At 54.4% G+C, this 26,634-nt stretch overlaps 3 protein-coding genes across 5 annotated transcripts; 2 read left to right on the plus strand and 1 right to left on the minus strand.

The window, feature by feature from the left end:
* Positions 1-1,003: 1,003 nt before the first annotated feature.
* Positions 1,004-7,392, plus strand: LOC136501713 (lysine-specific demethylase JMJ30-like). Of its 2 annotated transcripts, XM_066497239.1 has the most exons (7): positions 1,004-1,773; positions 2,530-2,739; positions 3,643-3,771; positions 3,861-4,004; positions 5,592-5,678; positions 6,218-6,339; positions 6,409-6,534. In XM_066497239.1, exons 1-6 carry the CDS (start codon positions 1,357-1,359, stop codon positions 6,302-6,304), a joined length of 1,074 nt encoding a protein of 357 aa, XP_066353336.1. In that variant the 5' UTR covers positions 1,004-1,356; the 3' UTR covers positions 6,305-6,339; positions 6,409-6,534. The 2 variants fall into 2 exon arrangements, with proteins under 2 accessions (XP_066353336.1, XP_066353335.1); XM_066497238.1 differs by lacking the exon at positions 6,218-6,339 and having other exon boundaries at positions 6,409-7,392.
* A 4,357-nt stretch (positions 7,393-11,749) lies between these two features.
* LOC136500202 (uncharacterized) lies at positions 11,750-15,336 on the plus strand. The gene is made up of 9 exons (XM_066495577.1): positions 11,750-11,994; positions 12,116-12,512; positions 12,599-13,197; positions 13,278-13,635; positions 14,010-14,159; positions 14,241-14,670; positions 14,741-14,815; positions 14,894-14,976; positions 15,088-15,336. Exons 1-9 carry the CDS (start codon positions 11,750-11,752, stop codon positions 15,334-15,336), a joined length of 2,586 nt encoding a protein of 861 aa, XP_066351674.1.
* An 8,930-nt stretch (positions 15,337-24,266) lies between these two features.
* Positions 24,267-25,931, minus strand: LOC136501757 (peroxidase 2-like). 2 transcript variants are annotated; one of them, XM_066497294.1, is made up of 4 exons: positions 25,535-25,931; positions 25,224-25,418; positions 24,939-25,101; positions 24,267-24,812 (listed from the first exon to the last, which is right to left on the minus strand). In XM_066497294.1, exons 1-4 carry the CDS (start codon positions 25,775-25,777, stop codon positions 24,460-24,462), a joined length of 954 nt encoding a protein of 317 aa, XP_066353391.1. In that variant the 5' UTR covers positions 25,778-25,931; the 3' UTR covers positions 24,267-24,459. The 2 variants fall into 2 exon arrangements, with proteins under 2 accessions (XP_066353391.1, XP_066353390.1); XM_066497293.1 differs by having other exon boundaries at positions 24,267-25,101.
* Between the last annotated feature and the right edge of the window lie 703 nt (positions 25,932-26,634).

Here is a 26,634-nt window from a genome sequence, read left to right on the forward strand (position 1 = left end):
TGAAACATTGGGAATAGACGCTTGAAACTTAAGTGTACATACCATTGCAACAAATGCAACATCCTGATATACTTTTACAACATCCGTATGGAACACTTGTAACATACCTCTGAACACATCTGAAAACATTTAATATGTATGCTTGCAACATGTAATTTCAGCGCAACATCTCTTTGATGCTTGGGAGAATGGATGTTCGTTGGCGTGTGAAGTTCATCGGTCTAGAGCTCGCCGGTGGCGCGGAGCGACCAGCCAGGTGGGCGTGATAGACGTCGAGCGCGGCGGCCGGAGCGAAGCTGCCCTCCGTTTCTTTGAGCCCGGCGATGGAGTTTTGCGTTGTCGGCGGACTAGGCAAGGGGCAGCTGCGGACCGACCAAGGGGCGCGATGGGGCGGCGGCCGAAGCGGAGCCGCCCTCCGTTTCTTCGAGACCGGCGATGGAGCTTCGCGTCGTTGGCAGACTGGCCAGGGGACATCGCAGCCTTGAGGCGGACCAGGCAGGGGGCAGCTGCGGACTGGCCAGGGGAGCGCTATGGGGCGGCGGCTGGCCACAGGGCACCGTGGATTATGAACTCCGGGGGGCCTGACGAGGCCGGCGGCCAGCGGAGGAACCCCATAGTTTCGGCGCTGCAGAGCGCGGTCGCAGTGGAGCATGATTTTGCGGCGCTGCGACGGTGAGCCTTCCGGAGAATGGAGCAGCAGGATAATGTTTTGAGGCGAGTGGACAAGGGGATACGCTAGCCGGCTGTTGGGCTGGTGCCTTGACCCGCAAACGCAACGTCCGGACCGAATCATTACCGATTTTATTTTTTATAGATGCTCTTATTTTATTGAATTTATTACTTACACTGAAAAAACACTAAGCTGCTCGGCCACTGAAAATGACACCGAGCATAAGAGCGACAGGAGAAGGACAAGTGTTAACGAACAACTTGCTACTTTAAAGCAACACTCTGCCGGAGAAGCTCCTCCTCCAGACTCCAGTCTCCAGTCTCCAGTCTCCAGTCTCCAGCCCCGGAAATATCTTGCTCTGTCTCTTTTCTGTTCTTCCACGTGATCACTCTGCTTCTGAACTTTCCGGAAGGTACGAGAACCATCTTTCTTCGCACGGGCCCAGCCGACTCTCGCTTCGTAGCCGTTGGCACCCAAAATATCTCGCGCAAAAATATCTCACCCGCAGCGACAGGACACGGCCGTAAATATCTCTCGAGCACGGGCCGGCCGCCTGCGCCTCTCTCACTCGCTCAGGGCTCGCTCGGGTGTCGGGTGCCTGCCGTGCCACTGCCCCCCGCCGCTCTTGGGCCGCGCTTTTTCAATTCAATTCAATTCCGCAGCGGCAAAGAGCGGCCGATCGAGCAATGGCCACGGGCGGGGAGAAGCGGGCGGCGCTGCTGCGGCAGATAATGGAGGAGGGCGGGTTCGCGTTTGTGTCCTCCGCGGAGAAGGCGGCCGCGGGGGACCTCCGCGCGGCCGAGGCGGCGCGGGAGATGGCGTGGGAGCAGCTGCACTCGGCGCCCCGGGCCGAGGTCGGCGCCGCGTGGCCGGACGCCTACGCGCTCTCCTGCCTCCACGTCGCCGGCCTCCGCGCCGCCGACGGCGACCGCCGCGCCGCGCTCCGGGCGCTCGACATGGGGCTCATCATGGGCGGGGGCCTCCTCCGCGCCGAGCTCGACGACGCCATCGCGGGGCTCGGCCGCGGCGAGGCGGGCGCGGTCGCCGATGGGGATGTGCAGAGGTGGGAGGAAGGGATCGCGGGGGGCCGAGACCTTGCCGATGTGAGTATATCAGTCGCCTGTCACTGAGCTATGATCTCGCATGCGCTTCTGTTGATTGAGTTGTGCAAATGTAGTGCTTCGTACAGTCATTTCAGTTAGCAAAATAGTAAAACGTTAGCCGCTTGACCAGCATAGAGCATACTCCTATATGAGAAGCCATCCTAATTCCTAGTTGGTTTTTATGTCTGAAGACCGTATGTCAGGTCCCTAATGCTGTGCTATATCATGCCTTCCTAGGTCCATACTAACTTTGATCGGTCTTACAGGTGCCTCAGTTGAACTAAACAAGCTATTTATTTGCAGAGATGCGGAATATTCCAGTTCCAGCAGGAATGCTGGGTTAGTTTTCTGCATTTGGCCGTCACTTGGTAGAGAAAAGTTTGAGGACTTTCGATCAATTTGGGTTAAGTTATTTAGAATCTGAAATTCAAGTAGGATGTACTAGATTTTTTTCAGGTTTAGTTGTTTACAGTCTGAAATTCAAGTAGGATATACTTGATTTGTTTGGGGGTCAAGGTAAAAAATGTTTGTTTAACTACTTTAGTGCTTGATTTGCTTATTTTTGGTGTTCCATCCTAAGTTACCATTACTCAAAGTCATGGTTTACCATATGCTTGATTCTTTTTGAGGAAAATTATCCACTAAATTTCTCCGTTGTGTGACCAAGTTTGACCAAGATAGTGTACAAATGGTGAATTTAATTTGCCATATCTGCACTACATCACTGATTTATCAATTTGCCGCTTTTAATGATAGGTACTCAAACTTCTACCAGTGAATTCCCTATCTTGTAAGCAAATTGAGAGGCGATCATGCATTTCTTTGGAGGCATTTATACGTGATTACTTTTTATGTGAGTCCCCTGTTATACTCAGTGGATGCATTGAGCATTGGCCTGCAAGGACAAAGTGGAAGGACATAAAGTACCTACAGAGTATAGCTGGAGATCGGACTATTCCTGTTCAGGTGACTACTTGCACTTGTAGACATTAAGAACTGACATGTAAAATTGCAAATAAATTATGCTTTTATTTGGGGAAAAAGCATAGTAACACTTCATCCAACAAGTGCATCGATTCAATAATTTGGCCAGTTGCCATTAAGTACTCAAGCTTATTTTTCAGGAGTTAAGTTCCGTTGTTTCAGGAACAATCGAAATATTGTAGAGTCTCTTTGTTCCATAATTTATCCTTTGTATTATTATGCTACCTAAGTTAACTACTGAAGATGTAAATTTGAGTTGCACAACATATATTAGTTTCAAATTCCAGGTTGGAAAACCAACTTCGGAATTGCTAGGACACTAAAGACCCTGAACTCTTCGAACTAGATCTAAAATTTATTACATTTGGAAAATCAAATAATTACATCTGGGGATCTGCATCACGCGCTCCATTAGTTAACTTATGCTGTCATAATTGACGGCATGAGCAGAACGTTCTTTTTAACTGGTGGCCCCTTTTCTTTTTCATATGTTAATCATAACTTCTGACACCATGCTTCTGCTTATAGAATTTCCTTTACCATCTAGTATGAGAAGTATTAATAAGTGACAAGTATAGAACCAAATTCTTCAATGGCTCATCATTAAAAGTTGCCTAACTTTTGGATTACCACATTTGCCTTACCCAATCATCTGCATTAGATTTCTAGTATTCATGCAGTTTTAAAAAATGTGTGGCCTTTGTTATCCATAGATAACAAATCCTGTCCATAAGCAATTGCTGCTCCTCTTAGGCCTGGGCTGTAGCTTCTTTTTGGTTAAGCTAGGTCTGCTTTCTGGTTGAGTATACTGTCAGCAATACTTCAAGGTACTTCAACATTTGGTGATACATGGTCCAAGTGCGCTCATAACAAATGGTGCCACAGGTTGGAAAAAATTATGCATGTACTGAGTTGAAACAGGAGCTTATCACATTTTCTCAATTTCTTGAGAGGATGTGGTCAAGTGATTCTGCAAACTTGGCATGTGTAGCGCAGCATCAATTGTTAGACCAGGTGAGAAAATTTATGTAGCAACCAAACCCATGCATCTACTGACTTAGCAGTTTACCAAACATTTGGATTTGATTTGTAACATTTGACAGATAAAGGAGCTCCACAAAGACATTACTGTTCCTGAGTACTGTTTAGCTGGTGGTGGCAAACTCCAGTCACTTAATGCTTGGTTCGGCCCTCATGGGACAATAACTCCATTGCATCATGACCCACATCACAACCTTTTTGCTCAGGTATGACACAAACAATGTCTATGTTAAAACCCTGTTTGTTTATGTCTATATTCTTGACTTATGTGTGTTGGTTACCATGGATAATTGAATGTGCGATGTTTAAGAAGTTGACCATTTTATTTATTGCATCAGTACTCATGCCCTGCCACTATTTTCTTTTTATTATTTCTAGTGTGATATGATGGTTTGTTTCTCTGGCCACAATTCTAGCAACCGTGTTGCTTCATTGCTTGGCATTTTTTTCTGCTTTCAGCAGGCTTTTCTAGTGAAGTCTTACAGAAACTATTGTTCTTATTTCTATGCTTGAAATTAAAATCAGCAAGCTTCCTATACAAACAACAGGCCGCAGACAAACATGTTTGAACCCTTCCTATAATTTCACTAGGAGACGGACATCTTGTGCTTGTTTCCTTTTATCAAAGACAAGTTACTTTCAGGCCACCAACCCCTGTAACTGAGGGAAAAGGCCATTTACTCGGTTTGACTTTGAGAAACTAATTTACATATTCAACAAGACAAAACTCCTGTGCTGTTGGAATATCTGGAAACATAGGCATGAATGCATGACGTTGTGTTCTTGTGGTGAAAACCCGTCCTTGAGCCACCTACAATTAGCCTGCTGCGAAGGCACTCGTCTCTGAAGCCACCGACTCCTTTGAGAAGAAGCGGACATTGCTTCAATTTGGTGACACCTATTTTCCCCAATGTGAACTAATCTCGTGAGTACATTGTAAAACATAATTGATGGTTGACCAGAATATGTTTCTTGCTGGCCCAGTGCAATGGATTCTAGGGGAGCCCTCACTCCCCTCCCAGTGAACGTCTAAAAGGAAACTTGACCTTGGGAAACAACCTTCTTGATCATTATGATTAAGAAGAAACCTCAACAACACGGACCGAGAAACCCCCCAAACCTTGGCTTCACCCTGTAGGGCCGCATTGACCTGGGCCGACCACGACCTTTTGGGCTACTAACCACTGCAACTACCTTGTGGGTAGTAGAGCCCAAACCAACCACGAGTGCACAGGCCGGCGCCCTGCCACTATTTTTTGGGTTGGGTTGCCAGCAAGGAACTTTTCTCCCCCCCCAGGATTTGAACCCTGGCCGGTGTCTCCCTCAACTGGGGAGGTTACCACTACACTACAAGAGTGTTGACATGAATGTATAAAAAGAAAAGGCAAACTGACTGCATGATTGCTGTTGGCTTGTTGCTTGTTGCTACGCTACATCAAACCGCATTTTCCTCAATAGTGATGAAACCGTCTTACCAATTATTTGAATGCCCATAGATTTTTGTCCTTGCATTATTCATGTTCTTAGCAATCATGTTTTGGCGCTTGCTCAAGTATGACTTGTATAAAAAAAGATCAACATGTTTGCGCCTACTTTTAGTAGGTTATGATGAACTGAAACCAAAGATATTCATAACCTACAGTAAGTTATATGGAACTATAAATGCTCTTTGTTACTTCAGTTATTTGAATTTACACTGATTGGTAACTAGTTCGGAGTGCTGAGAGTGACATAGTTTGTGTAGATTAAGATTTCTCAATTAGTTGATGTATCTGGTCGTTACTCCTTGGCAGGTTTTGGGAAGGAAGTATGTTAGACTCTATCCTGTATCCGTGGGTCTATACCCTAACACAGAAAGCATGCTAAGCAATACTAGTCAGGTGAGCAGTCTGTTTACATCAATGATGCCCGTATGCACAAGTGACATTAGTGTAAAAACTTGAATGGATACCCTAAAGCTGTCACCATTACCTTACTGTCCATAACTATTTTGTTGCCTTATTTTAAATATTTCTGAACCTGTTCCAAATATATTACCTTACATAATCTCAACCTTGATGTGGAGATTCTGTAAATGTGCTATTTTTTCTAATGATTCTAGTAACAAAGAACCATGACAGTCAAAGTGAGGTAAGTAGCCTGTTTTAAACAAGCACTATATATATAGAATGATTCTTGCATGCCTTGATATCAATGATTCTTGCATGCTAAAAACATGACTGCAAAATTTTGATTGGATACCCAAAAAACTACGAGCAGTTTACCTTGTTATCCATAATCATATTGTGTTGCCTGAAGTTGTTCCAAACATGCTACATGACAGCGAGATTCTAAAAATAGAGTCAGTCTTTATTAAAAAAAAAAATTCTGGGAATAAAGTGAATATGCCAACTGCCATATGACTATTTGATGGTGCTAGATTTTCTTCTGGACGCCCTGGTCAACCTATCTTTATTGGAACCCTCACGTTCAACTTTGCTTCGTTACAATCCAAATCCATTCATAGTGTTGTGATCCTGAAGCTCTGCACCGCCCAATAAGGTTAATTGAGTTCTATTGCAAACAAAATTGAGCTACATGTGATTTGGTTCCTCTAATCTGTCTTAACAGGTAGATCTTGACAACATTGATGAAAAAGAGCACCCGAAGACTGCAGCTCTTGAATTCATGGATTGCATATTGGAGGAAGGTGACCTGCTTTACATTCCCCCAAAATGGTGGCATTACGTGAGATCTCTTTCTATTAGCTTTTCTGTTAGCTTTTGGTGGCGAACGTCAGATCTTCCTTCAGGAAGTTCATAATGCTATTGTTTTGACAATTTTGATCATCCATGATGTTTCTATCATCAGATTGGTAGAGACTTAATAAGACTCTATTGAGCCCATCTTTCGTGGTCTACTGTTGTGTTTGTTGGCCTCACTACATTGGGTTTGCACATTGTTTTTCACGACAATGATTTAAACTGTTGACTTCAAACATACTAAGTCACTATCAGGTACAAGTGTGTTCGTTTTACTGTGAATTGATTCTACGGTATGGCCTAGCTGTGTAACTGTGTTCGCTGATTGATACTTTTCTTTTTTCTGAGTCAAAGGGTTCGCTAGTAGTGCTTAATCTGTCATTTCTGTACATTCTGAGTCATAGGGAGCATGTTAAAATGTAACTTGAGAGCCAGCCTGCTAGGATTGGCTTACCCCCTGTGAGATAAGCCAGCCAGAATAATGTTGGTTTGGTAACTTTTGCTCAATTATTCTGAATACATCTGATGTCTGCTCTTTCATGCTCCCCTTCGTGCCTTTCAGATGAAAATAACTCAGATCAGATCATTTGTTTTACTTGGCTGCAGATTTAACTTTTGTAACTACTGATGCTAAAGCACTAACTGCTAACCGAACTGTCCATATTAAGTACTCAGACCATTTTCTACCTATTAATGAAATGACACGCAGCTTTCTTACATGTTCGAGAAAAAAATATTAATTACTTAAAACCAAGGCAATGTACAATCATATGTGACTCAAACAGCTGAAAGGTGAAGGGAAATAAATGCTTCACGTACGGAGTATACATCCCTTCTGTGTAATTTTATTGTAACAAAGGCCCGTTCGTTTCGCTGAAAAACAAGTCAAAACACTGTTCCGGCTGATTTGTTGGGAAAGAAAAACAATGTTCCGGCTGAAAAAAGAAGCTGAAAAGTACGGATTATAAGAGAAACGAACAGGGCCAAAGTGACTCGAACCTTTTTCATAAGTGGTCAACCACTCGAGTGACATGAGCCTTTTAAGGAGTTACACAAATGGGTTATATGAATTTTGCTTACCTGCCTGATGCCTTAATTGTCCTTAAGCATAGGATTGAAGAGCTTGTATTTGTTTTTCGATTTCTAATGTTTTTTATGCGTGCTGGTATATGTATAATTGAGCAGCCATCTAGTTAGTATGAACCATTTGATATACAAGATAAAGTGTTTTTCTACATTTGAGGATGTAGAAGAGCTGAGATACATTAGCTTGCATAATGTGTGGTAAAAGGGGGCCTTCAAGCAGTACGAGTCTACAAGACTGAGCAACTGTCATGAACGAAAGGGCACCAAAGAACCATTGCCCTGATTTCTTGCGTTTTCAATTTTGCCTCATTTAGAGTTGTTTTGGTGACGTCATGGCATGACTGATAACTTTTGGGATTTTAAATTTCATAAAATCAGGGAGAAGTAGTTTTCTGGCCATGCAACTATTGTCCGAGTTGGCTGCGTGACTCACGAAAATGAAAGGTTATAATGATTCTTCGACCACTGAACAATTGAAGTGTAAATATAGGATAACTTGGTCGTCTAGGTGACCTGGTTTGTGTTTTCTAAATTAATAAAATATGTTTTACTTTGGTGTCGACGTTTCGGACCGGGGTCCTTAACCAACGAGTGAATTTGTGCTGCGTGCCCCTAATCCCCGATGGTGATGCAAAGAGACACAAGGTTTATACTGGTTCAGGCAATCGACGCCCTACGTCCAGTCTGAGAGATCGATCTTGTATTCCTTGCACCGGAGTGCTCGTAGTAGGGGGTTACAAGCTAGGTGAGAGAAGGAGCTAGCCCCAGGTCTCGGTGGGGGTGGTGCGAGCTGCTTGAGGCGTTGTTCTCAAGCAGCGTGGAAGTGTGTGGTTCTATTGGTGAGTTCCTCTTTCTGCTCGTTGTTCTAAGGGAGAACCAGGAACGTACATATGTTGCTACATAGCATTCTATGAATGGGGATGGCGTGTCCGAGCCCTGCAGCCGGCCACTGTTGTGGTATGGTCGATGGAGTGGCTCCGTCCTTGTCGTGCAGAAGTGACGCGCCGATCATACCTGATCTTGTGCGTCGTGGGGCTCCAGTATAGCTTAAGGCAGGACATGGCGGGTGACGTGCCGGTCATCGTGCGATGACGTCGTAGGGAGCTGAGGCTCTGCAGATGCCGAGGCCGAGCCATCGTGGGGGGCTCGGCGGACATGGATCCTCAGGCTGCCGAACCCCTGAAGCAAACTGCCGAGGCTTTGGAGGGAATTATTGGTCCTGGGTACTGATTCCGAGGCCACAGTATCCCGGACGTGGCTCCCCACGCCGCGTTGTTCTCGGAGCAGGAGTTGGCAGCACAGTGAGGCATGGGCGTCAACCATGTGCATAGCGGTGGGCACAGTGGCGGGTAACCTCTGCCCAGTCCTGCCTCCCGTCCCGTCGGCCATTCCGCTGTACTGTGCTGAGCATGCGGCCGATGTCAGTGGCAGCAGTTGGCTGAGTTAATGCGACGCGACGTTTTGTCAGAGGGACAGGTGAAGGAAGAGGCAGCAGAGTGTTGCCGAGCCCGCCTCGCGTGAGGCGAAGGGTCGGCGACCCGGCCGAGGCCTGCGACGAGAGGGGGTCGGCCGAGGCCTTCGATGGGGGATCGCCCGAGGCCAGCGGTGAGGGGGGCCTCGAGCGATACGGAGAATTGGCCGAGGCCTTTGGTGAGAGGTCGCCCGAGGCCAGCGATGAGGGGGCCTCAGGCGAGTCGGAGAGTCGGCCGAGGCCAGCGGTTGTTAGCTGGTTTCGATCTTTACGAAGTCTAAGCAGTCGTTTTTTGGTTCTTGCTTAGGGTACCCCTTCTCACGGTATCCGACAGTAGCCCCCGAGCCTTGGGGGGAGTGGAGGCACTCCCCCTGAGATTCTGACGAGAATTGGCTCTTGACAGTTCCTGTCGGGATGGTGTTTCGTACTCAAGGTTTTGGTGGGTGCGCGTGAGCGCACCCGCCGGGTGTAGCCCCCGAGGCCCTGGAGGAGTGATTTCACTTCTTTAGGGGCTTTTTTCTCTTTCGAGTGAGGGGTTTTCATTGTGTTTGCTGAGCCCGTGGATGCGAGTTCGGATCGCTGGGCCTCGACGATGCTGCGGGAAGAGCCCCTTAGCCTCTGCCTGGAGCGAGAGGGCTGTCAGGGGTTCCCCCAGCTTTTTATACGACCCTCGCGCTTCCTTTTCGCTCGGAAGGAGGGGTGGAAGATGCCATGCTACCCTCGGTGGGCGCGAGCGATGACATCTCCGGTGAGCTGTTATCGGATAAGTCCGAGTGGAGGCCCATACCCCGTTCGCTGGGGGTAGGCTAGCGGTCCAAGGACGCTCTCCATGAGTACCAGAGGGTTTCTCTAGTGGGTGCCGAGGCCGTTCGCTGGGCCTCGGTGGCTCGGTGCCTCCCTACGGTGGGATCCCATTCGGAGACCTCTGCCGGTCTCGGACACGACTCAGGGCGTCCTAAGCATTTCACTTGCTTGGACCTCGGCCTCGTACAGGCTCGCCCGTAGTCGTCCCTGGCTCTTTTGCCCTAGGGCAGCTGTCGAAACCCCTAGGGGCCCACCCTTCGAACCCCTGGACCGTAACGGGCTTGGGTCGCTTGTCTTTATCTTGGGTGCAGGAAGAGCCCCCGAGCCTCCGCACGGAGCGAGAGGGCGGTTAGGGGTCCTTCTGACTTTTTTGTCCGTCCCCTGCATGTCCTTTTCGCTCGGATGGGGGGTTGTTTGCCGAGCCCACTCGTGTGTGAGCCTGAGCCGCTGGGTCTCGGCAAAGTTGCAGGAGGAGCCCCTGAGTCTCTCGCACGGAGCGAGAGAGCGGTCAGAGGTCCCCCTGGCTTTTGGTTCGCCCCTCGTGCGTGAGGGTCTGTCTGCCGAGCCCCCCTCGGGTGCGAGCCTAGGTCGCGAGGTCTCGGCGTCTTTGCAGAAGGAGCTCCCTAGCCTCTGCACGAAGCAAGAGGGCCGTCAGGAGTTCTTCTGGCTTTTTGAACGACCCTCGCGCTTCCTTTTCGCTCGGAAGGAGTGTTTGTTTTGCTGAGCCCCCTCGTGTGCGAGCCTAAGTCGCTGGGCCTCGGCAATGTGTTGCAGGAAGAGTCCCTTAGCCTCTGCGCGGAGCAAGAGGGCCGTCAGGGGTTCTCCTGACTTTTTGTTCGACCCTCGTGCTTCCTTTTTGCTCGGAAGGAGGGGTGGAATGTGCCACGCTACCCTTGGTGGGCGCGAGCGATGGCATTTCCGGTGAGCTGTTATCGGGTAAGTCCGAGTGGAGGCTCGTACCCCATTCGCTGGGGGTCGGCTAGGGGTCCGGAGACGCGCTCCAAGAGTACCAGAGGGTTTCTCTAGTGGGTGCCGTGGCCGTTCGCTGGGCCTCGGTGGCTTGGTGCCTCCCTACGGTGGGATCCCATTCGGAGACCTCCCTGCCGGTCTCGGACACGACACAGGGCGTCCCAAGCGTTTCGCTTGCTTGGGCCTCGGCCTCGTACAGGCTCGCCCGTAGTCGCCCCTGACTCTGTTTCCCTGGGGTGGCTGTCGAAACCCCTAAGGGCCCAGCCTTCGAACCCCTGGACCGTAGTGGGCTCGGTGCCCAGTTCCTTTGCCTGAAAGGAATCGGGTGGGGGTTATTTCTCTCCCTACGGCTAACAACGGCAGGCGCGTCTTTTGAGGCGGCTTTTTCAGGGAGGCGAAACGGCGCCTGCTGCTGCTGAGGTTGGACGCGACGTGGTGTCAGCCGACGGGACGTAACCGTACGCGCAATTAATGAGGAGGGAGTGGGCGCGTGGGCGGTAAGACCGGATCTAGATAACCGCAGTGGATTTTTGGGGGAAACTTCCCCGATTTCGTCGCCCACGATTTGCTCCCTTCCCTGCATAAATACGAAACGAGCCTCGCCCCTTCTCCCCTTACCTTGCCTGTGTCTGCCTTTGCTGCCTTCTAGCTGTTGCTAAAGAAAAACAGAGAGCACCGGGAAGAAGGGAGAGAGGGGGGGAGTGAGAGGCAGGAGGCGAGCCTTACCACCGTAGTCGCGACCTCCACCGCACACATGGCCAACGTCGTGGTCCTCCCGGCGGACCCATGGGATCGGTCTGATGTGACCGTGGGAGTGCTGTAGTCGCTTGTCGACGACGGTCTCCTCTGCCCGATCACCGATCCCAGTAGGCCGGAGTGGATGGCTCCAGGAGGCGAACCAGAGTCGAGGCCTCGCGACGGCTACGTCGTGAGCTTCGTGTCCTTCCACGAGCGTGGTTTCGGCCTTCCGGCGGATCGGTTCATGCGGGCGCTCCCGCATTACTACGGCGTGGAGCTCCACAACTTCAACCCCAACTCCATTCTACAATGGGTATCTGGGAATCCCTCCCCATTGGGAGCTGTGGCTTCACCTGTTTCGGGCGACGCATACCACCAGGCCGACGGGTATGATGGGCATGAGGAAGGCGATGAGGACCGGCGGCTGCACTCTCCAAGTGCATCAGGACCGGCTGAACCTCTACATCCCAGCCCAACTCATGTTGTCCAACCGTCGCTGGTACTCCAGCTGGTTCTACCTCCACAACAACGACGACGGGCTTCCTCCTTATACTGGGAGGGTAGTGGAGGTCCAGCCGGAGCACTGGCGGTATGGCGTCCCGAGCGAGGAGCAACACAGGCTGCGGCCACTGCTGAAGGCGCTGGAGAGGCTGCACGATCGTGGCCTTACGGCAACAGTGGCGATGATGGCCTTCCATCGCCGGAGGGTGCTGCCGCTGATGGTGCGGCGGCGACGTTTGTTTGAGATGACGCCAGATGAGTCGATTGACGGCATCCGGATGTCCACCGCGCCCCTCTCCGACGAGGAGGTTCTACGCTGGGTGAACGAGGCGGTCGAGGGACAGCAAAAGATCGGCGGCCTGTCCCCATTCCCGATGCGCCCGACGCGGGGGTACCTTTCCCTGGTGAGTCGTGTGCGGCTGCAGCCTCTGAGGCCTCCTTGTTCCTCTCCTTGGCCTGAGCCCTTATACATATTCGTCATTTTTTGCAGGGGATGAGGGACATACGAGCCTCCCCATCGCCCGTCCCTAAAGACGCACAGTGGCGGGCGGCGAATCGAGCGTACGCGGAGGCCCAGAAGAAGAAGAAGAACGCTAAGACGGCAAAGCATAAGAAGATCGTTGAGCGCGACGCTCTGGAAAAGCATCGCCGGAAGCAGAAGCTCGAGGGTCTCCTAGTGGAGGCGTCTCCGTCGACGTCGGTGGAGGGTTCGAGCGGTGACGATGGTGGTGAGGTGGAGCGGGGTCCCCTCGACCGCCTCCCTGACGTCAGGGAGATGGTTCTTGGGGCATCGGCGGGTGGTCCGGCGTCCCAAGGAGGAGGAGGAGACGGTAACTCGGGGCAGATGAGCGCCCGCCCCGCGGCCGAGGCTGATACGCCCAAGACGAGGGCGTTGGGAAAGCGCACCGTCAGCCCGCTGGGCTTGACGGCAGAGGTAGAGCAGGCGGCTGCGGGGCCAGCTCCACCGGGGGTAGAGCGAGCACCGGAGTCCGGCGAAGGTCGGCCGGCCTCGGCGGATACGGGGGCCGCGCCACCGCCGCCGTTGCAGAGGAGGGACGCGGTGAAGAAGCGGTTGAGCATCCGCTCGGGGTGAGTATTTCGCTAGTGAAGTCTTTTAACATCTCCTGCTTTTGTTTTGGTCGTGGGGTCTGACCGTGTTTTGCCCTCAGCCAGAAGCGTCAGGCGGAAGTGCCTGCCTTTGCGCCGCGTAAGGCACTCAAGGTGGGCACGGGTTCCATCGCCCCAGGGGCGGTGGAGGCACAGGAGTTGGTCGCCCAGGTAGGGGCTACCCAGGCGGCCGTGGGGCGAGAGGAGGAGGAGAAGCCTACACTCCGTGAGGCCGTAGCACCTGCAGCTGTCGAGGCCACTATGGGTGCGGCTGAGACCCCCTCGGCCGTGGAGGCCACCGAGGGCGAGGTCGAGGTCGAGGCCCCCTCGGTTGTCGAGGCCACCAAGGGCAGGGTCGAGGTCGAGGCCCCCTCGGTTGTTGAGGCCACCGAGGGCGAGGTCGAGGTCGAGGCCTCCACGGTTGCCGAGGCCCTCTAGACCTCAGGGGCCGAGGTGGTGGAGATCGCGGCGCCCGGGAACTTCGGGGCCAAAGTGGTGGAGGCCGGAGTGAGCGCGGCGAGGGCGGCGGCGCTGGAGGTGGAGACGGAGGTGAGGCAAGCCTCAACCCTGCCGCCAATTCAGAGCGCGCTTTTAGTACAGGGGAGCGCCCGGGAGGCGGAGGTCCGCCCGATCCCTGCCGACAATGCTTCCTGGGGGAAGGGGGTGGCTGATGCTGGGGCAGCCAGCGCCGTGGAACAGCCGGCTTCAGCTTCGAGTGAGGGAAGTGTGGCCCTCGTGCGAGTGCGGCCTGAGCCGTACGGGTGGGATCACCCGCGCATCTGGTGCGGAGCCAGGATGACCCCGAGGGGGAGCCCATCTTTGCACTTGAGGATGTGGCCGAGGGGGGTCGCTGGGACACCCTTGAGCAGTACCGCAGCCTAGCGGAACAGTCACTGCGGACAGCGCTGTTCGTCGTGGCCAATGACCTGCCCGGGGTCTCGTGGGTACGTATCCCCCTTTTCTCATGTGACGTCGTCTTTCTCCAGGTTTATTCGTAGTGCTCAACTTGTGTTCTGCCTATCTAGGAGCTCGAGGCCCGGTCCTTCGGGAAGTCGCTGTTCCTTCGGTGGGAGAGGGGCGTCTGGGACGAGCTCTGTCGGCAGAGGGAGCTGCTCGCCCATGCCAACGAGCTTCTGTTGGCACGGAGCGCGGAGGCGGAGGATCTCCGTCTTCGCTGTGACAACCGGGAGGCTGAGGCGGCCACAACTCAGGGGCAGGTCGCCCCTTTGGTGGCATGGGTCAAGGAGCTGGAGGAGGAACTGACCCGTGTGGCCGACAAGCGAGACGCCTCCAACTCCTGGGCGGAAGAAGTGAGGGCCACCGCCGTAGCCATCGCCGGGCAGCTGGGTGCGGAGCAGTGGGCGCACGAGCTGACGAAAGGTGCCTTGGCAGAGGCTACCAAGGCGGCCGAGGCTTCCCAAGGCGAGGCCCTAAAATGGAGGGAAAAGGCCGAGGGTGAGTCCTGTTCCCTTTGTTTCGTTCGTCTTTTCATGCGTTCGACACCTGACTTCTTGTCGCGACGCAGAACTGGAGAAGGAGGCTTCCAGGGCAGCCAAGGCCTCTCGTGTCGAGGTCCAGCGCTGGAAGGAGAAGGCCAAGGGTGAGTCCCGCAGGCCTCGTGCCCCTGTTTGGCTTGTTTTCTTTGACGCTTAATCCCATTCTACTTGTTTTGGCGTAGGGTTGGATGATGAGGTCTCGCGGTTGACCGAGGCCTTTGTCGCGCTGCAGACAGTGCTCGATTGCGAGATCGAGGAGCACGAGGTGCTGTAGAGCGCCGCTCGCGCCGTCTGCGAGGCCCTAGAGATGGAGGGGGTTCAATCGGGTAGCTCCCTTAGGAGTCGCCTGACTGCGTTGATTGGCCAAGCACGTCAGCGACTGCGAGAGGCGCTACACACAGGCGTCAAACGCACCCTGGCCGTCGTCTCTTCGCACTACGCCGGCATCGACGTCGAAGGCGTCAGTGACGGCTATGTCCTGTCCGAGGATGCCGTCGAGGCCAAGGAGGAGCTGACGAGGCTAGAAGCGGCAGTCGAGGGCCCCGACACGGCGTTGGCGAAGCTATTCGAAGAGGAGGTGGTCCCTCCTTCGCCGTCTGCCGACGCGGGAGACCTTGCGCCTTAACCTGGGCCGAGGGGGCCATGTAATAAGTTAGATTTATTACTGTATCGTGACGTTTGTGGCCATCGAGGCCTTTGTGAGGTGCTTGTATATATACATTTTTTCTAATCGTTTTATTGTATTTCCGAGCCTCTGTCCTCTGTCTCGCCTCTGAACGTATCATCTGTAAAAACTCCCTTGGAGCCTAAGTTATCCCTTGGGTAAAAGGTGGTGAGGGAGTTGCCGTAGCCCGGAGGCGTAGGTCGTTCTCACAGCTCGGCCGGCCTTTTAGCCTTGAGACATACTTTTGGTCCTTAGGTTCTTTACAAATGGTCTGTTAGAGCGCGCTAGAGAGAGTTTGGCATGGGAATTTAACTGAAAATCGATTAAGAAATGGTGTTCGAGACTTAGGGGGGTTCCCCCCTTCTAGCCCCCGAGGGAGGCTCGGCCCTGCGGAGGCATGGCCGAGTCTCCCTTGAAGCGTTATCGTAAAGCGTTTACCTTCTGTTCCGATTTCTAGACAAGTCCTTTGAAAAAACCCCCTCGGAGCCTGGGGTGCCTCTCGAGTGAAAGGTGGTGAGGGAGTTGCCGTAGCCCGGAGGCATAGGCTTATCTCTCAGCTCGGCCAGCCTTTTGCTCTTGAGGCGAACCTCTGGTCCTTAGGTTTTTTTTGTAATCGACTTGTCCTAGTACGGGACAGGTTCCCCTTGATGGGGGTTTCTCGAAAAATTAGAACAACTAAAGACGCTTCTTTAATGTATTTCGAGAAACAAAATATACAATGCTTGGAAATTTAAGGGTAGAAGCGACGTAGCTGTTCTAGGTTCCAAGCGTTAGTGAGGACTTCGCCCTTCTCGTTGGCTAACTTGTAGGTCCCGGGCTTCAGCACTTGAGCGATGATGTATGGCCCTTCCCAGGGTGGGGTCAGCTTGTGGCGGCCCTTGTTGCTCTGCCTCAGTCTCAGCACCAGGTCGCCCACCTTCAGGTCTTGGCTTTGGACGCACCGGGCTTGGTAGCGTCGTAGGGCTTGCTGGTACCTGACTGAGTGTAGCAGCGCGACGTCTCGAGCTTCCTCCAGTTGGTCGAGGGCGTCTTCGCGGGCAGTGCGATTGCTTTGCTCGTTGTACGCCTGTAGCCTCGGGGAACCATATTCTAAGTCAGTGGGGAGGATGGCCTCGGCTCCATAGACCAGGAAGAACGGTGTGAATCCCATGGCTCGGCTCGGGGTGTTTCTTAGGCTCCAGACGACTGACGGGAGTTCGGCAAGCCATTTCTTGCCAAACTTCTTCAACCGGTTGAATATTCTTGGCTTAAGGCCTTATAGGATCATGTCGTTGGCACGCTCTACTTGGCCATTTGTCCTAGGGTGTCCTACGGCCGACCAGGCCACCCGGATGTGGTGGTCGTTGCAGAACGTCAGGAACTTGCGACCAGTGAATTGTGTCCCATTGTTAGTGATGATGGTGTTAGGAACCCCAAACCTGTGGATGATGTCAGTGAAGAATAGAACCGCTTGCTCGGATTTGATTTGCATGATCGGGCGAGCCTCGATCCATTTGGAGAACTTGTCGATGGCTACCAGCAGGTGGGTGTAGCCCCCGGGGGCCTTCTACAGAGGCCCAACCATGTCCAGACTCCACACGGCGAATGGCCATGTGATGGGGATGGTTTGGAGGGCTTGGGCCGGGAGGTGCGTCTGCCATGCATAGTACTAACATCCCTCGCAGGAGCGTACTAGCTTGGTGGCGTTGGCAACCGATGTTGGCCAGTAGAAACCTTGGCGAAAGGCGTTTCCGATGAGTGTCCAAGGCGCCGCATGGTGCCCGCAGGCTCCCGCGTGCAAGTCCCAAAGCAGGGCCTGGCCTGCCTCGGTAGTGATGCATTGTTGGAGGACGCCTGACGGGCTTTGCCTGTACAACTCGCGGTCGCAGAGGACGTAAGTTTTGGCTCATCATGCAAGCCGTCGAGCTTTGGTCCTGTCTGCAGGGAGCTCTCCCCGGATGAGGTAATCAAGGAGCGGGGCTCGCCAGTCCGTACCCTGGTCGGCCTCGGGAGGCTCTGCTTCGATTTCCATGACTTCAGGCTCGACTGCGGAGGTCTCGGCGGCAGAGGGGGCCTTGGGCCCTTCGACGGGCTTGATCGGTGAGCCATCTTCCGCCGCCGAGGTGTAGTCGATGGAAGGTTTGCGGAGGTCTCTGGCGAAGATGTTCGGGGGGACCGGGGCCCTCGCCAACGCCATCTTTGCCAGTTCGTCCGTGGCCTCGTTGTACTTTCGCACAACGTGGTTGAGTTCGAGACCGTCGAACTTGTTCTCTAGGCGACGTACTATCGTGCAGTACGCCTTCATTTTGGGGTCATGGCAGCTTGACTCTTTCATCACCTAATCGACGACGAGCTGCGAATCACCCCGTACGTCGAGACGTCGCACTCCAAGTTCGATGGCGATTTACAGGCCGTTGACAAGGGCCTCGTATTCGGCCACGTTGTTGGAGGTGGCAAAGTGAAGCTACATCATGTAGCGCATGTGTACTCCGAGGGGCGAGACCAGGAGCAGGCCCGCGCCAGCCCCAGTCTTCATCAGAGACCCATCGAAGTACATGGTCCAGCATTCTGATTGGATCTGAGCGGGTGGCAGCTGTGTGTCGGTCCACTCGGCTACAAAGTCGGCTAGGACCTATGATTTGATCGCTTTCCGAGGCACGAAAGACAAGGTCTCCCCCATGAGTTCGACAGCCCACTTGGCTATTCTACCCGAGGCCTCCCGGTTTTGGATTATCTCTCCCAGAGGAAAAGACGACACCACAGTCACCGGGTAGGACTCAAAGTAGTGATGCTTGCGTCGAGCCAGGACTACGGCGTAAACCAGCTTCTAGATGTGGGGGTAACGCGTCTTAGTCTCGGAGAGCACTTCGCTGATGAAGTAGATAGGTCGTTGGACGGGTAGAGCATGTCCCTTCTCCTGCCTCTCGACTACTACGGCCGCGCTGACCACTTGGGTCGTCGCGGTGACATAGAGTAAGAGGTGCTCGCCCTTGGTGGGTGGAACCAGGACGGGGGGGGGGGGGGGGGGGGGGTTGGTGAGCAGTGCTTTGAGCCTAGCGAGGGCTTCCTCGGCCTCGGTGGTCCAAGAAAAGCGCTCAGACTTTCTCAAGAGGCGGTACAGGGGCAGGCCTTTTTCGCCGAGGCGCGAGATGAAGCGGCTTAGGGCCGCAAGGCATCCCATGACCCTCTGCACCCCTTTGAGGTCTCGGATCGGGCCCATGTTGGTCACGGCCGAGACCTTCTCCGGGTTGGCCTCGATACCACGTTTCGAGACTATGAACCCCAAGAGCATGCCTCGGGGAACCCTGAAGACACACTTCTCGGGGTTGAGCTTGATGCCCTTCTCTCTGAGACATGTGAAGGCAACCTCCAAGTCACCGACGAGATCACCGGCCTTCCTGGACTTGACTACGATGTCATCCACGTAGGCCTCGATGGTTTGCCCGATGTGTTCGCCAAAGACTTGGAGCATGCACCGCTAGTAAGTAGCCCCTGCGTTTCTGAGGCTGAACGGCATGGTTACGTAGCAGTACATGCCGAATGGAGTGATGAAAGAAGTCACGAGCTGGTCGGACTCTTTCATCTTGATTTGGTGGTAACCGGAATACGCATCAAGGAAGGAGAGGGTTTCGCATCCTGCAGTGGAGTCGACGATTTGGTCAATTCGTGGTAGTGGGAATGGGACCTTCGGGCACGCTTTATTTAGACCAGTGTAGTCCATGCACATCCTCCACTTGCCACTTTTCTTCCTGACTAATACAGGGTTAGCCAACCACTCTGGATAGAATACTTCCTTGATGAACCCGGCTGCCATGAGCTTCTACACTTCTTCGCCGATGGCCCTGCGCTTCTCCTCGTCGAACCAGCGCAGGCGCTGCTTCGCCGGCCTGGAGCCCGCATGGATATCTAAGGCGTGCTCAGCGACCTCCCTTGGTATGCCCGGCATGTCCGAGGGACTCCACGCGAACATATCGATGTTCGCACGGAGAAAGTCGACGAGCACGGCCTCCTATTTGCTATCGAGGGTGGCGCTGATCTTCAGTCCTCGGCCGTTGGGGACGGTGGGATCGACAGGGATGAGCTTGATGGCCTCCGCGGGCTCGAAGGTCCCGACGCGCCGCTTGGCGTCGGGAACCTCGCTACCAAGCTGGTCGAGATTGGCGATGAGGGTCTCGGCCTCCACGATGGCCTCGGCGTACTCAATGCACTCGACGTCGCAGTCGTATGCATGTTCATACATGGACTTGACGGTGATGATGCCGTTGGGGCCTGGCATCTTGAGCTTGAGGTAGGTGTAGTTGGGGACCACCATGAACTTGGCGTAGCACGGGCGCCCCAAGATGGTGTGGTAAGCCCCCTTGAATCCAACCACCTCGAAGGTGAGGACCTCCTTGCGGTAGTTGGAGGGAGTGCCAAAGCAGACGGGTGAGTCGATGCGCCAGAGGGGTCGTGTGTGCTTTCCTGGCATGACGCCGTGGAAGGGCGCGGAACCACCTCAGAGCCGTGACTAGTCGAGCTCTAGGAGCTCCAGAGTGTTGACGTAGAGGATGTTGAGGCCGCTGCCTCCGTCCATGAGCACTTTGGTAAGCCGGGTGTTGCCGACGATCGGGTCGACGACAAGCGGGTACTGCCCGGGGTTTGGAACATAATCGGGGTGGTCATCCCGATCAAAGGTGATTGCCTCCCAAGACCAATCGAGGTACCGGGGGGTGGCCACCTTGACCGAGAAGACCTCCCGGCGTTCCCTCTTTCGCTGGCGTGCCATGAGGCATGCCAAGGGTCCGCCAAAGATCATGAAGGCGTTGCATACCTCGGGGAACCCATCATCTTTATCGCCGTCCCTCTCGCCGGCGCCCCTTTTCCTGGCATCATCGTCATCGGGGAGCCCAAGCCTAGTGTAGTAATGCCGGAGCATGGTGCACTCCTCGAGGGCATGCTTCACCGGACCTTGATGATAAGGACAGGGCTTCTTAAGCATGTCGTCAAATAGCCCGGGGCCCCGGGGGCCTCGGGGATTCCTGCGATCTGCTGTGGCGACATGGCCGGCCTCGAGGACCTCCTGCTTCCCTGGGCGACCCTTCTTCTTTCTCTTGGGGACGCGGGTGGGCGAGGCCTTGGGGGCCTCGTCCTTCTGCTTCCCCTTGGCGTCGTTGTTGGGGAAGATGGCCCCAACCGCCTCTTCGCCCGAGGCGAAGTTGGTGGCGATGTCAAGGAGTGCGGCCGCTGTGGTTGGTACGTTCTGGCCCAATTCTCGGACTAGGTCTCGGCAGGAGGTGCCAGAGAGGAATGCTTGGATGATTTCCGAGTCACCGACGCGGGGCAACTCGGTGCATTTCTTGGAGAAGCATCGGATGAAATCTCGAAGAGATTTGTCCGGCTTCTGGCGGCAACCTTTGAGGTCCTAGGAGTTCCTAGGGCACATGTAGGTGCCCTGGAAATTCCTGACGAAGACCCTCACCAAGTCATGCCAGTCGTGGATCTGTGCGGGGGGAAGGTGTTCGAGCCAGGCTCGCGCTGAGTCTGACAAGAACAAAGGGAGGTTGCGGATGATGAGCAGGTCATCGTCCGCACCACCTAGCTGACAAGCCAGGCGATAATCGGCTAGCCATAGCTCGGGGTTCGTCTCGCCGCTATACTTTGTGAGGTTGGTAGGTTGCCAGAACCGGGCTGAGAAGTGAGCGTTGCGGATGGCTCTACTAAAGACCCGAGGGCCAGGTGGCTCAGAAGAAGGACTGCGGTCCTCTTCGCTGTCATAGCGGCCACCTCGGTGTGGGTGGTAGCCCCGGGCGGCTCCGTCGTCGTGGCGCCGTTGCCTGCCAACCACTTCGTGGTCGCCTTGTGCCTCGCGTTGGTCTCCAGGTCGATCGCGCACCGAGGGGGCCCTATTGGCCGTCGGCGCGCGAGCGCGCTCGGGACGGACCGAGGCATCCTGGCCCTAGCGAGGTTGTGTCGTGGGTTGCTCCGAAGTGCCTCCGCGCCGGCGGGAGGCGGAACTTTCGGCCTGCTGCACCGCAGCGGTCTCGAGGAGGTCGTGGAGCTCTCCGCGGACCCATCGCCCCTCGGTGGTGGAGGGCTCGGGCATTGCTCGGACCAGCATCGCAGCCGCTGCGACATTCTGGCTAGCGCGATTAAAGATTGGGGGTGGCTCACCCCCCTCGTTGTCGTTGATGCGGTGATGGATGTCACGGGCCCTCCATCGGGCTCCTCCGCCCTCACCGCGCCCTTGCTGCTCCTGCTCGAGAGTGTCCCGAAGCTGTTGCAGAAGGAGTCGGTCTTGTTCGACCTTGGCTTGAAGCTCGCGGAGCTGCTCTAGGTCTGGGCGTCGATGCTCCCCGCGGATGGGATTCTTGTTCCGTGCTGCCGGGGCTTCGAGACGTGGAGGTGTGGCATCGCCCGCCCTTGCCAAGGGCGGGGAATGGTTGCCTGTCCTCTCGTCCTCTTCGCCCGCCCTTGGCATCCCGAGCCCGACGTGGAAGCACTCACGAGACGGATCGTAAGTCCCTTCGTCGTCGGAGTCGGAGTAGCCGAAGCAGTAGTCGCTTGTAGTCATGAAGCGGCGCATGGCTTCGGGGTCACAAAGACTGGAGAAGTCTGCTCCGGCCCACGCCTCGTCCTCTTCCGAGGAGTCGGCGTGAGCGTGCGCCGATGTTGCGGGGGAGAAGTCGAGGGCGAAACATTAGTGGAGTCCTAAGGGCTATGCGTGCTTGGAAGCGTAGGCGGAAGCGAAGGCGGCGGCGGCGTTTATCAACCCGAAGGGGTACGGGGATGGTGCCATTGCTGGGCGCCGCTCCGCTGGGGCTGGCCCCTCAGGAGGTGGCGGGACAGGACTCGATGACGAGGCGTCGCCGTGCGTCGCCGGAATCTTTTCCTTGCCCAAGCTTAGGTTGGATAAGTCCCCGACCAGGGACTCTGTACCAATAGCCGGGCAAGGGATACCGGCGGAGCGCGGCGCGTTGCCCCGAGCTTGCGTGGTGTCGGGGCGGTCCCGCTCGCGTCACGCCTGGCGAGCGCTACGGGAGCCGCGGCCCGGACGCTGCCTGCGCCTGGGTTGCGGGTCTGTGGTAACGTCGTCGGGCAGTGGAGCTCGGGGTGTGAGGAGTACCATATCGTATCCACATCCTAGAGACATGAACTCTAGGCTCCCGAACCATACCACCGTGCCGAGACGCAACGGTCGTACGAGGTCTGCCATCCGGAACTTGCTGGGACGATAAAGCTAACACGCAGCGAGCCCCTACCTGGCGCGCCAACTGTCGGTGTTTTGGACCGGGGGGGTCCTTAACCAACGAGTGAATTTGTGCTGCGTGCCCCTAATCCCCGATGGTGATGCAAAGAGACACAAGGTTTATACTGGTTCAGGCAATCGACGCCCTACGTCCAGTCTGAGAGATCGATCTTGTATTCCTTGCACCGGAGTGCTCGTAGTAGGGGGTTACAAGCTAGGTGAGAGAGGGAGCTAGCCCCAGGTCTCGACGGGGGTGGTGCGAGCTGCTTGAGGCGTTGTTCTCAAGCAGCGTGGAAGTGTGTGGTTCTATTGGTGAGTTCCTCTTTCTGCTCGTTCTTTCGTCCTTAGAAATGGCCCTGGTCCCTCCCTTTTATACTCTAAGGGAGAACCAGGAATGTACATATGTTGCTACATAGCGTTCTATGAATGGGGATGGCATGTCCAAGCCCTGCAGCCGGCTACTGTTGTGGTATGGTCGATGGAGTGGCTCCGTCCTTGTCGTGCAGAAGTGACGCGCCGATCATACCTGATCTTGTGCGTCGTGGGGCTCCAGTACAGCTTGAGGCAGGACATGGCGGGTGATGTGCCGGTCATCGTGCGATGACATCGTAGGGAGCCGAGGCTCTGCAGATGCCGAGGTCGAGCCATCGTGGGGGGCTCGGCGGACATGGATCCTCAGGCTACCGAGCCCCTGAAGCAAACCGTCGAGGCTTTGGAGGGAATTATTGGTCCTGGGTACTGATTCCGAGGCCACAGTATCCCAGACGTGGCTCCCATACCGCGTTGTTCTCGGAGTAGGAGTTGGTAGCACAGTGAGGCATGGGCGTCAACCATGTGCATAGCGGTGGGCACAGTGGCGGGTAACCCCTGCCCAGTCCTGCCTCCCATCCCGTCGGCCATTCCGCTGTACTGTGCCGAGCATGCGGCCGATGTCAGTGGCAGCAGTTGGCTGAGTTAATGCGACGCGACGTTTTATCAGAGGGACAGGTGAAGGAAGAGGCAGCGGAGTGTTGCCGAGCCCGCCTCGCGTGAGGCGGAGGGTCGGCGACCCGGCCGAGGCCTGCGACGAGAGGGGGTCGGCCGAGGCCTTCGGTGGGGGATCGCCCGAGGCCAGCGGTGAGGGGGCCTCGAGCGATACGGAGAATTGGCCGAGGCCTTTGGTGAGAGGTCGCCCGAGGCCAGCGATGAGGGGGCCTCGGGCGAGTCGGAGAGTCGGCCGAGGCCAGCGGTTGTTAGCTGGTTTCGATCTTTACGAAGTCTAAGCAGTCGTTTTTTGGTTCTTGCTTAGGGTACCCCTTCTCACGGTATCCGACATTTGGTCTTTGAAAAAAGTGTGTTTTACACTTTAGAGCATCATAATTTTCGATGGGGAATTAAGTAAAGAATATCAAGAAATAAGAATAAATCTAAAAATCATCATAATAATCTTAAAGATCTTGCCAATCGAGTAATTGATAAATTATCACAACCAAATAGAGATTATAGAGTATCTAATTAGACATTGTGTTAGAAAACGAATAGACACAGTAAAGATAATTCATTAAATAAACATACTAAATTAATCACAAAACTTTTACGATTTATGTATCTTAATTTTTTTACCGTCCTGGAGCATGAGCTACCTTTATTAAAAGAGAGAGAGAGAGAGAGAGAGAGAGAGAGAGAGAGAGACGCATAAAATCAATTTTCTTGAAACAGGCACACGACCAACGTGAGAACATTTTTACATTTTCTTTCCAGAAAGGACAAAAAAAAGTAAGATGAACACCTTACGGAGTTACAGTTACAAAAACTGGGAAATGGAAACAGAAGAATTATTTACACAAGCCTCGCATTCGGTTAAGTAAAAAAATGGAACAAATCGAATTGAATCGTCGGATTCAGTAGCTTTTGTTAACCCTCCGGCAGTTGCTCCTGATCTCCCCATCCTTTCCTGTCAGCGGGCTAATGTTTCCCATCTTAATCATGGATGCCGCAAAGTTTCTGAAAAAATCCTGTTGGTTGCCTGCGAACCGATGAACAATGGGAGCAGTGGTCGCCGCAGCAGAAGGGTCCGATAGCATAACCTGGTCGGACGGTAGCTGAGCGCGGCCCTCTAAGAGGTTGTTGTAATACTTGTTGTCGAAGACCTTGGGTGTGACCTGGTCGAGGTTCTCCAGTGCGCCGCTGGACTGGCTGGCCGTGCAATTCTGCTGCGTGAACTGGCACTGTACTTTGCCGAATGTGTGAGCTCCTGAAGTGGAAATAGCAAATATGTTGAGATTTTGTGATAAGCTAAGGCACACACTGTCTTGAACTTTAATTTCTAAGTTTGAACTGTTTGTGTTGCTACGTTGGTAAGTAGATGTAGATTGATTACCTTGGAGGGCGACGAGGTCAGTGTCGTCGAGGTTGACGTTTCTAAACTTCTCCTGGAGGACGTTCAGGGGGTCGAAGAAGTTCGGCAGGTTCCTGGCGCTCTGGACGTTGGTCGTCGTGCCGTCTCGCCGGCCAAGAAGCACCCTCCACCGTGGTCCTCCAGCCTGCACACCGATCCATGCACGGTTCGTTCCGTCAGTTCTACATCAGGCGTGAGCGTGATAGATAGAGGTAGCGCTAGCACGCCAGCGCGGGTTGATGAAAGGGCGAGCTCTCGAGTGCTTACGAGTTCAACGGAGATCTCAGCTGCCAGGGCGAGGATGTCAGCGCAGGAGACGATGCCAGGGCAGGCTTCCTCCAGCGCGCTCTTGATGTCGTCGACCACCGGAAAGCCCCGCGCCGAGTTGTTGTTGGCGGGCACACGCTTCTCGGTCTGGATCGCCGGGAGGTCGTCGTCCAGCAGGAGCGAGCCGTCGCAACCCTGAAACAAATCAGCGTACGTACGTACGTACGTGTGTGTCAGATGATGCAATGCGGGTACGTGTATGTCAGAACAACTCAGATGATACAAATCAGCGCAGCTGTTAGTTCACGTACGGTGACGAAGCAGTCGTGGAAATGGAGGCGGATGAGGCTGGCCGGGATGCGAGGGTCAGAGACCCGGGCGTTCTGGATGACGCGCCGGACGACGTCGTAGGCGCTGGGGCACGACGCGTCGTAGAACGTGGAGCTCAGCGCCGAGCCGCCGCTGGGACGGTGACCGAGCGCGGCTCCAGCTAAGGCGAGCAAGAGCGCCGCTAACGCCGAGGCGGGAGATGAGAAGCAGGAGGAAGCGGCCATGGGCTCGCTCCTGAGTTGCAGAATTGCAGTAGGTGTACGTAACTTGCTAGCTATCTGACCTCTGAAGAGAGCTAGCTAGGGACCGGCCACTGACAGTGTAGGCTGCTAGGTGCGTGCGACTGCTCGTGCTTGCTGCAGACGAAGCTTGCAGAGCTGAGAGAGAGGTGGATGCGATGCGAGGGGAAAGGGTGCGCGTGGCAGGTTTTATAGTATCGAGCGGTAGGCGCGGAGACTATTCGCTGGGACGGAACTGGTAGTGGTTGCGCGTTTGACATGTTCCTCGTGCGGGAGCCTGTCGATTTGGAGTTAGTTTCCGTATAGGGGAGCAGGCCGGGAGGGGACAAGTGGACGACGGCTGCCGCGCCTTCTTCGTCTTCGCACACGGTTGCTGCGGATACACTCTTCGCTAGCTGGAGCCTGGAGACTGGAGAGCGGCGGTGGACAATGGCAGCTCGAGGAGGAGACGAGGTCGCGGCGAGGTGATTGCTCTGGGATGGGAGCGTGTTCGTTGCGCCAGCGCGCGGTGGGAAAGCGAGAGGTGCTCGAATAGCGCCATGTTCGTTTGGACTGGTTTGGCTTATAAGCTATGACTGAAAATACTGTTGGCTGGTTTGGTATGAGGAAAAAATACTGTTAGTTGGCTGATAAATCATGACTTATAAGCCAAATACGACCTAGCGAACAGACTATAGATCCTTCTCCATTACTCCTGAAAAGCAATCGAATTGAAAGAAACAGGAGCGTATGGGGGCAGTGCGGTGGGGTGGGGTGTCCTGTCCTGCCATCGCACACCGGCGATCAACCATGCATGCCTGCAGCTGAGAGGAAACGGCAATGGAGTAGCCGGGTCAGCGAGA

This window comes from Miscanthus floridulus, chromosome 13 (genome assembly GCF_019320115.1).
Source record: "Miscanthus floridulus cultivar M001 chromosome 13, ASM1932011v1, whole genome shotgun sequence".
Classification (NCBI taxonomy): domain Eukaryota; kingdom Viridiplantae; phylum Streptophyta; class Magnoliopsida; order Poales; family Poaceae; genus Miscanthus; species Miscanthus floridulus.